General features: G+C 35.4%; 2 protein-coding genes and 1 long non-coding RNA gene across 3 annotated transcripts in view; 1 reads left to right on the forward strand and 2 right to left on the reverse strand.

Moving 5' to 3' along the window:
• Nucleotides 1-6,706, reverse strand: part of LOC100636138 (40S ribosomal protein S14) — a 12,259-nt gene extending 5,553 nt beyond the window's left edge. Inside the window, exons 1-4 of the mRNA XM_003383054.3 lie at nt 6,599-6,706; nt 6,400-6,547; nt 5,782-5,836; nt 1,834-1,940 (exon numbers count right to left, since the gene is read on the reverse strand). Of these exons, the coding sequence (XP_003383102.1) occupies nt 1,834-1,940; nt 5,782-5,836; nt 6,400-6,545 (308 nt within the window). The 5' untranslated portion in view covers nt 6,546-6,547; nt 6,599-6,706. The remainder of the gene's footprint in view (nt 1-1,833; nt 1,941-5,781; nt 5,837-6,399; nt 6,548-6,598) is intronic.
• LOC109585056 (uncharacterized) lies at nt 2,800-3,487 on the reverse strand. Its single transcript, XR_002186296.1, has 2 exons — nt 3,140-3,487; nt 2,800-3,093 (listed from the first exon to the last, which is right to left on the reverse strand). It is a non-coding gene; the product is annotated as an uncharacterized LOC109585056 (long non-coding RNA).
• A 51-nt stretch (nt 6,707-6,757) lies between the features above and the next one.
• LOC100638669 (PH and SEC7 domain-containing protein 3-like) overlaps nt 6,758-10,207 on the forward strand; it is a 19,334-nt gene continuing 15,884 nt past the window's right edge. The window contains exons 1-2 of the mRNA XM_020000974.1: nt 6,758-6,861; nt 8,982-9,142. Coding sequence (XP_019856533.1) covers nt 8,990-9,142 — 153 coding nt within the window. The 5' untranslated portion in view covers nt 6,758-6,861; nt 8,982-8,989. The remainder of the gene's footprint in view (nt 6,862-8,981; nt 9,143-10,207) is intronic.

Raw genomic sequence — 10,207 nt, forward strand, 5'->3', positions numbered from 1 at the left:
TAGGCATGAGAATAAAGGATTATTTCCCCCTATAAAGGAATGGATTAATCACCAGCCATACCAAAATGACGTCACATTTCGCTAAGACCACTGACAGGAGGTAAGATGGCATGAAGCAATAAAGGCATTTTTGAAAGTTCATATCTCAGTGAATAATTTTTTTTGAACAATGGGAGTTGTTACACTTAATAAAAAGTTCAGGAAATCATATTAAGCCAATAGACCACTGGAAGTGAAAATTGTTTGCGTAATTTTGCGTAGGAAGATTATTAGAAATTTTTACAGTTGTAAGGTATGGTTTAGGATGAAATAAATTCCAGTAGCCATTTGATTGGCAACTTTCAACGGAGAACAAACGGGCCAAGATAGAAACAAACCTGTATTAAGACTTCTGCAGCCAATTTGACCAAATCCCTTACAGGAGACGCCTAAAGGCAGCTGTTCTTTCTTATAACAAGCACTTTTTAGCTATTGATAGAGCTAAAGCAGGTAAGTTAGGCATATTCTTCGTGCCTCCATTGACTTCCTTAACAAACTTGCAAACCAAAATGGCAGCCAATTATGCAGTGTGGGCAGATACCATATCACATCCATATGTAAAATTAATGAAATTCATATCTTTTCTAATTCTCACTTCCAGTGGTCTATAACATAAAATACCTAAAAAAACCAAAGCAGTTACCCTTTAAACTTTTCAAAATTATGCCAAACACTCTAGAGCTTTTTAGAGATAGAGAACTACTTTCTCTGGCCACAGGCCAACAGCATAAGTATTTAACCAGTTGGTAAGTAAACAGACTAAGAAACAGACTCAGAGAACAGCCTGTGTAGGTGACATGTGGTAGGCATGGCCGTGGCCGTGAATTATTGCAATAACCAATAATAATATTATGCAAATAGTTCGAATAGCAAAAAACTATTCAAATATTACAATAACAAACGAATATTCGATATCTCACTTATTTTTCAGCCCTACTAGTAATAATGGACTTACAAGTAGCTGCTAATATTCCATAAGTACCATACTTCCTTAAATAAAAGCCAAGCGTCTATTTCCTAAAATGGTATTTGGACCTCAAAAAATAAAAAAAATAAAAAAACTTCGGCACAGAGCAGGATTCGAATCCATGACCTCATACACTTGACTACTGGAACTTTAGGCAGTATCCATTAGACTACTGAGACACATTTACATGTATGCTACATTTGCATATTTATACTTGAATTCTATTGCTACCCCGGCATTAATTTGCATGCAGCTTCTATTTAAGGAAATACGGTACATGCATATCACATCAAAATCTTCCCATTAAACTTTGCAAGAAGCAAAAATCAACCCTCAAATGTGATCAGGAGCCTATGAAACTTCGAAGGTAAGGATAGGAGTATAAAACTCCCACACATTTAATTGAAATAACTGTTCCTAGTCTTGACTGAAATAGTGAGAAATACTGCCATTTTGGCACTTTCAGTATCATGTGCTCACAAAGGCATCCGCCCATCCTTGCAATTATTATTGACAGGTATACCATATTGGCAGTTTTATTTTGAATCACCTTTCCGCCAAATTTAATTCTCCGCCAAATTTTCTAGCTTTATGGTATTACTAACTGGTGTGGTGACCTTGTGCTAAAAATAGTAAACTCATTAAGCTATTCACGAACAAGTTACATGCATTTAATTAAATGCAAAGGAGTTTTACGGTACTACCTTTTCCCTCTTCTTTCATGGGCTCCTGACGTAATGGCAAAGAGGTAGTGCAAAACTTCTTATGAACACAATATTAAACTTCACATACAATGAGTATTAACAGCAATTGCATGTACATTATACCTTGTTCCACCTGTAGCACGCAGTTTAATATGTAAAGCAGTGACACCCCTTTCCTTACATAGCTGAGCAACATCTTGGGCAGCCAGCATAGCAGCATAAGGTGATGCCTACATGTACACACCAAATAGCAAATGTTCAAATACATGATTCACTACACACAAGAAAGCTACTATTATCTGCATGCACATTAACAAATAAACTTCCTCTGGGTGCATTTCCTTAAATCTAAGAATCAGTTTCAACAAAATATACTAGTCATAACGAGCAACAATTTTCATTATCATCAATAAACCATTTGTTGTGTCTACATGACATCACAAATCACAACATTTACAAACGTACCAATAGTCACACAGCTGCTTTTCAATTAAACCATGATATACATGTCATGTACAGTGTAGTATAATTGAGAATGTTACATCCACAGTATCATTTAAAGAGGTAGAATTTAAGGTGCCATATAGCAGGTTTTTTTTTCACAGATAATAATTTTTGCAAATGATCCATATCCGTAAGTTCACAGAATTAATCTTCACAAATTTCCACCATGCTGCATTTTGTACCATATTAAATTGATTTTCAAGGATTTTCATTTCAAAGCTCTAGAAATATGCACTAAATTCACAAAATTTTTCATCCTAAAACACTGCTATACAATAATGCTTTAGCTATTTAGGTACAAAGAATCATTCCCTCAGTCATTCTTCCTCATCAGCAGTCTCCCACTTCATCTTTGAGAGTTGATTAAAGGCAGATTTACAATATGACACTACGCCAATGTACCATCAATTTTTAATCAAAAGTGTGGGCAATTTGACCTTTTGACGCATACTTCAGGCTGGAGTTGATCCAGATTCAACTTCTGTGTCAACAAAACGTCAGGACAAGCGTCATATTGTAAATCTGGCTTTAGTCAGCCCATTGCTCCTCATTACTGCTCCTCATAATTATGTGTAATGACAGTACTTCCACAGTATAAAACTATTGCTCTTTTCAAGGTACATATACAAATTGTAGGCTTAAACAAAGTAAAATAAAAGATATGGCTCATTATGGCTACAAGTTAGCTCGTACAATTCTTTTCTTCATTTCCATAAGTGTACTGTATGTGGCCAAAAACAATCATGAAGGTCCAAGCTACACTCATCTTTTCGTATCCTTTTAGTCTCATTGTATCATTTTAGTCTCATCGTATACTTTTCATCTCATCATATCCTTTTAGTCTCATCATATCCTTTTATCTCATCCAATGCCTTCTTGCTAAAACATTCATTCTTTATGGACCAAGTGGTGTACAGGTGGTTACCGTTTCATTTCATATGCCTATGCGGTCATCAAATGTGGGCAGCAGACCAGCAGTAATGCTCTCTAAGTGCCAAAGTGCTTAGATTTCTCTTCTACTTTCCTACACGTGCACTCTAGATAGTTGTTTCATACATGCACATCAAAATACCTGAGTAAAAAGGATCATGCAAAAAAGGCCGCTGTCAGTAGCATGTTGACAACGTCAGTGTGGCCCTACTATAGTCTTAAGTCATTGTCACCATTTTCCTTTCAATGGCCACACACGCTTTTCTCAGAAAACTAATGGCCGTAGATATTTGCTAAGGTGTCTCAGATCGAATTAACACAGTGCATACACAAAATGAAAAAAATTTGATACACGTGAATGTAGTGTTAGATCTAGGAATAAATTAAAATTTTTAGGACAACACAATTATACTAAAACTATAGATTTAAGATATTAAGGCTAAACTGAGAAACCAAATGTGGCAAACAAAAAAGTTAACATGATTAACCTCTCTAAATCAATCAGAGGAGATGCATGCAGTCATGTACATGTACAATGCACATAGCATACATGTAGGCTGTGAACACAATGTAAACCATGAGATATACATATACATGTAGGTTGAAACACACATGTAAACAAGATAATATATAGACCAGTTGGCGCTAAGTATATTCATTTAATTTTGAGTAGATTCATTGTGGTACGGTAAATCAAGTAAAATTTTCCTACCACCATTTAGGAGTTATAGTTTACTAAGAGTAGAATGGGAGAAAGCAAAATCTGTGCTTCTATATCTTTTAGTGGCACTTATTAAAGTCCATGAGCAAACTATAGACACTGGATGATGGTCAGTAAGCAGTAGTAAGATTGTTGTAACGAATAAATACAGCAGTTATGGAGAATAAGCTCTTTTCACAATCGCTCCATAAAAAACATTGGAGCTAGGACTCCAAAATGGCGGCAGGAAAATTTTACTTTATTTGCGATATCACGATGCATATACTTAAAATACTATGAATGTGCTTAGCTTAGCACCAACTGGTCTATATTTTAAGAACAATGAAAAATATAAAAATACATGAAGTTAAGTGTCTGTTGCTCTAAAGGAGTTGTACTATTTTACAAATAAAAATCACAATCCAAATAGACACAAGTATGACTATGATGAGACACTAACTACAAACACCATTAACAACTGTGATACATAAATGTACATGTATATTTAATTTAAACTTTCCCCAGCACTGGCCAGCAGCTAGACTACATGTATATGTAATAGGCTTAATAAATTTGAGCAACAAAGTAACTATAACAAGTTTAATTCAGGTTGCTGGCACTAAGTAACAATGTACAAGGTGGTGTCTATGCCAACTCTAATAAAAAATCAAAAAATTATTGGCCTTTAGGTTTGGACAATACCCAAATTAAGAATTTCTGAGGTTCATAATCACTTAAACACATTTAACACAGTATTCAATAAATTATTCAGAGAATAAAAATGCAGGTATAGTCAGTTTCAGTTGAGTTTGACCACAGACGCAACCTTATAACTTCTCTATATATTTTATGCTAGCAGTTTGAAACTTGCTTTAGTTGCAATACTGGTTCTTCTGAAAATTTTTACCGAATTCAGAGTCTCTAGGTGCTCTGGAAGGCTCTCAAAAGGTTCTTCTGCTCAACATGAAAGGGAACCACAATGATTCTTCGTGACATAAAGCTTCGTGAATATAATATGCATCGATAAAATGACAATAATCACGTTTTTTATTATTTCAAAATCAAATAAAGCAAAGGGAATAAATACCGTATATCGGGTATATTTCAATGCATTAATAATTTCGGAAAAAGCAATCCATTACAAAAATAAATATTATGAAATTTTAAAATATCCGGATAAAAAGGAATAGAAGATATGTGGTATTGTGCAATTATTATGAACACGTGGCTTCATAGCTTCATTCTAGTCTAACTCGAAGGCCATAAAGAGCCTTCTTTGCCAGTTAGAAGTGTTGCTAAGGTTGATTCAGAAGTGGAGAAGTCAGCAAATGCTTCGATTGACTTACCAAACCAGGTGGTTGATGGAAATGATAGCAAGTAAAATACATGTATTTACGGAATATAAAAGGCTTCCGAATTATTCCATCATTGAACTTAATATTTCCACGACTTTTCATGCATTGAAATATACCCGATATACGGTACTCCTGGCCAATATATAATTGAACTAGAAGACTTTGCACTCCAGAAAGTAGTCATTTAGTGTGCTGTGCCTCCCTAACCCTTCTTTATTTGTCATCACTATTGCTGCTCAGAAATTCAGTTGAAATTTTGAATATCTCACTTCTTTCTTCAGAAAATAGCAAGCACAAAAATCCTTTATGTCAATTGCAGCGTTAGCAGCAAACAAAATAAGAAATAAGCAAGTTACAAAAAGAAAGGAGCATAATGAAGTTTTTAGCTATTCTATTTCAACATGGCTGGGACTACAGGTGACATTTCAATGATGAAAACATCCAGTCAAACTCAACTGAAACTAATTATAGTACATGTACATGTACAATGTACATGTAGATAGGCAAAATCAATTTTAGAGAAATTAAGAGGTAAAAAGTCTTGCAACAGCAGCAACACAATATCAAATTTAAATTACCAACCTCATCACGATCAGCTTTAACTTTCATTCCACCAGTTACACGAGCAATTGTTTCCCTAAAAACGGAGATATATTATACATGCAAATTGTATTACTCCACTATTAAGAGAACATTTCCCACATCATGTCATATACTATAATTGACAACCGTCTAGCTGAAAAGGTGGACAAGTGGAACATATTTCACTTCATTTTGTCACAAATGTAATAGCACACACACACACACTATTCGCCAGTGTTTAATGGAATGACAGCATGCCCACCCATATCTTTTGGATCAACTACACTAGCACATAGGTTACTTCGCTGAGAAACTAAAAAACCCTCTCGTAATATCATGCTTTATCCTCCAGTACAATGAGCCAGAATTTGGTGCTTGGGTTTTTTTAATTTACCACCTATGGCTAATTCACTAGTTCATTCTACCATTTCAAGGGCCAGAAAAAGACAGCAAGAAGAGGTGTGGCAAACTCCTATAGTTAGTTGCGATATGCTTTCATGAAATATTCAACATGCCACACAACTTGAACAGTGACATCTTTATGTCAGCCCAATTTTACATAGCAGTTAACAAAACTAGTCATACTCCAGTTCATCCACTCACAAAAAATATCAATACCTGCCAGAGAGATCAGTGACATGGACAAATGTATCATTGAAAGAAGCAAAAATGTGAGCAACACCAAACACAAACTCTCCCTCCGCAACTTGGGGCCCAAGCTGGACATTTTCTTCTTGCTGCTGCTTCCCCTTTCGTTTTGCCATTTCTAAAATATATCAAAATGATTTTAAAAATGAATTATACTGCTATAAATTACCTATGATTGCGTTAGATTTCGATTCCAAGACAAAATGGTGGAGTGGTGGAGAAGCCTGTTGTAAACTTGTAGTGTGGCTCGAGACTCAGGAGCAATAGAGCATGCGCAGTTACTGAATGGGCTGGTCCATGGGCGCGGTTTTAGTAGTATACGGATTTGTGACCAGTGTTCCTTAGTCCGTGACTCTGTGTCCAGTGTTCACTCCACTTCATTCATTGAACCTTGAAAATAACCTTTTCCCTCACCTTTTCCCCATCTATAAAGTAGGTTGACACCATATAATAGGCTATTTTCTATTTTGTCATGTTGGAAGTTGTTTTTAGCGTCATTACTTAATGTCTTTATGTCGTAAGATTAAGAGTTATTCGCTATGGTAATGCTGCATGTATAAGTATACATATATATAGAAGTTGTTACATATCTAGTATTATTGTTGTATGATTTGTGAAACCCTTTAGGCGGAGATGCTTTGTCTTGTACTATTAACAGTAGGAAATTTATTGTACTTGTTTGTAAAGGCATGTTCATGTCCTTAAAAGATATGAGTGTATGATTATACTGCCCTCCACGTCTGCTCATTAAGTCAAAAATTTTATATCTAATTGCAATGGCCTAAAGTTTGTCACTAAACCAACAACACTTATGATACAAATAAATTTTACTACATGTACCTATGGACAGAAGCTGCTTTACAGGATTTAAAGGTTACAGAATACCATAAGTCAGGATATTTATAACGCGGTATAAAATTTGTGTTGAATATTGTGCTGTAATTTTATTTTTACTGATTGAAACCGTGCTATGTATTATTGAATGTTGCATATGCATATGTAATCACTGCATGATGTAATTTTTTGCAAAGTTCTAATACAGGAAAATTAAAATCATGGTCAAAAAATTTGCAGGTACATGTATGCAGTATTTAAATCCTGATACATTAAATTTACAATGTACATGTATTTTAGGCAGGATCAGACTAAACACTGCCAAACTTTTATATGGGATATTTGTAAGGGACATGACAGAAATTAACGATTGACATTGCATTTTGTTGGCTCTTATTATTTTGTAGATATTGTGCTAATCATGTGAAAGTCGCTTTTCCTTGTGCATGAATGAGCGCTTATTACTAGCTAATTTTAATTGTGTGCTTATGTAATTAATAGTGCTCAACAAGTATTAACCCTTTTATTATGCTTATCCAGACTACATGTATTGGTGAGGGGGAGCTTAGAGTAGGAGGTTTCCTGAGCACACTTCTTGATAAACACCAATATACTGTACATGTACTTGTATTTCCACCAATTGCAAAGAAATTACCAGAATTTCTCTAAATATTATGCATTCTAAATTTATAAAATTTGTTTTGTCTAAATTCGACACTTTGCCTCAGTTAGTTGGAATTGTATCAATTCATACCCAGGTTACCTCAAATATGACATGTCACTGGCAGTGTAGAATCCCCCGAAATACCGTATAGCAGAAAATTTTGGAAGGGATTATAGCAGAAAATTTTGGAGGGGATTAAAGTTGGCGTTTGATAGCCATTTGCCAGAATTAAAACCCGCCATTTTGAGCCATTATACGCATACTTGATGACATGTAGTCACAAATTTGCCAAATTAAAAATCCGCCAATCACCAAAATTTTAGCAATTCACCGAAATTTAGCCCCTCCAAATTTATCGTATTTCCTCGTGAAAACACCTACTCCCTATAAACGCCCATGCCTGTATAAACGCCTAGAGACAGCATATACAAGTAACTTTGACAATAAACATCCATGCTTATGTAGATGCCCATTCTTGATTAAAAGCCTATACCACACCCACCGCCCCATCCACGTGGTACATGTACCTTACGTAGTCTACATTCTACAATGGCAGCTGCAGCTGAGAAGGCTAACGAAACTCATAGAAGTTTTGATGTCGGTTTTAAACTACGCATTGTGTATATTGAAACATGGTGTTAAGGATTATTTTTGGTTATAAACGCCCACCTCGTATGAACGCCTACTTCATTTAAACACCTAGCAAACAGGTCTCTATAAGAAATAAATGCCTAGGCGTTTCCACAAGGAAATACGGTACCCGCTATACGGTAAATGTACATGTAGGATCTTCAAAGCTTTTTTCTTCAAGAAATTCATTATTTATATTTATCATTCAAAAACTTAAAGTGACAAATTATTAGAGGAATTATGATGTAAAGCAATTAGCAAATGCCAAATATTTACCTCCGTCAATATTTTAGCTGTACGCTTGTTCATGTAGTACTACATTACATTATGTATTGCATACATGTACATGTATGTACTGCAGCATATACAACAGTTTATGTATGCTTGTACCTTGATATGATATATATTTTTATTGTATTGATAGGAAGTATAATGAACAAAACAATTGTACTAGAACGAACTGTGTGTAAGGGCTCAGGTACCTTGGGTTCTTTTGGCTTTTCTGTCATGGGGGGTGCTTCTGCAAAGCTGCCAGCTGTTGTGTGCAGTGTTGAAGCTGGTGGACCTGCCGCTGAAAGTAACCAGGTATTTTATACATTGTGCAGTACACTCTGTTACTTGTATATAAGAACAATTAAGCACAGGTATTGAAGTACTCATGCAGTATTTACAAATTACAATACTTTTGAACGAAAATTGTAATAATTGTACCAGTATGTGTACTTTATATTGAAAGTACAGTACATTTATTTAAAGGAGAGCACTAAAGTGCATACCCTCACCACAATCTTCAAGTAACAGTTTTAACTTTTAATAGATGAAGTGAAACTTAGTGATTAGCCAAACAGAAGGTTGCTGCAGCAGTGTAAAGGTGTGGCTACAATGAAGGTGTGGCTTAGTCAAGCTATGCTGAGTATGCTTTACCCATGCACACACTCCACACAGTAATGGTGGCACATGGGCTCAGGGGTGAATAAAGCTTTGGTTTTTCTCAACTTTTTGAATATTTTAGCACTCACTTATTAGGCTCTATTTGTTGCATGCAAACTGTTGTTGAGTCTCTGATGTTTAAAGATTCTGTCCACTACTTATGGAGAAGAGAGTCTCAGAGTGTAAACCAACAAGGTAAGCCTGTTTGGCAATCATATCTGAAGAACAAGATGATTGGAGCAATTTCTTACATCAAAATGAAAGATGAGGTTTTGTTCTATTGCTTCATTTCATTAGTCTTTTTGCTATGAATCCTTTCCCAATGAGAGAGTTACATGTATGCAAGTGCCAACCAACTTCAGCAACTTTGTTAGCTTTTACTCTCTCAGAAAAGATACATTGTAAATAAAGCAATATGCTGATAGGAACAAACTTTTCCAAGCTCCAGTTTTGATTGTAAGACTCTTAAGAACTCGAATAGAAAGCAGCAAAGGCTTGCAAACAGATATGGCTTGGACACACACACACACACACACACACACACACACATACACTTATTACATTTACAGTAATGAATAATTAAAATCAATCAATTAATTGCATCATACATGTAATCAATAAAAGCACCACATGGCCCCTAATAATGGCTACTCAAGTCCACATTGGTCTCCAGTACTAGCTACCCAGGCCCATACTACACTCCCAGAGGAACTAGATGTA

This window comes from Amphimedon queenslandica, unplaced genomic scaffold (genome assembly GCF_000090795.2).
Source record: "Amphimedon queenslandica unplaced genomic scaffold, v1.1 AMPQUscaffold_13515, whole genome shotgun sequence".
In the NCBI taxonomy this organism is placed as follows: Eukaryota; Metazoa; Porifera; class Demospongiae; order Haplosclerida; family Niphatidae; genus Amphimedon; species Amphimedon queenslandica.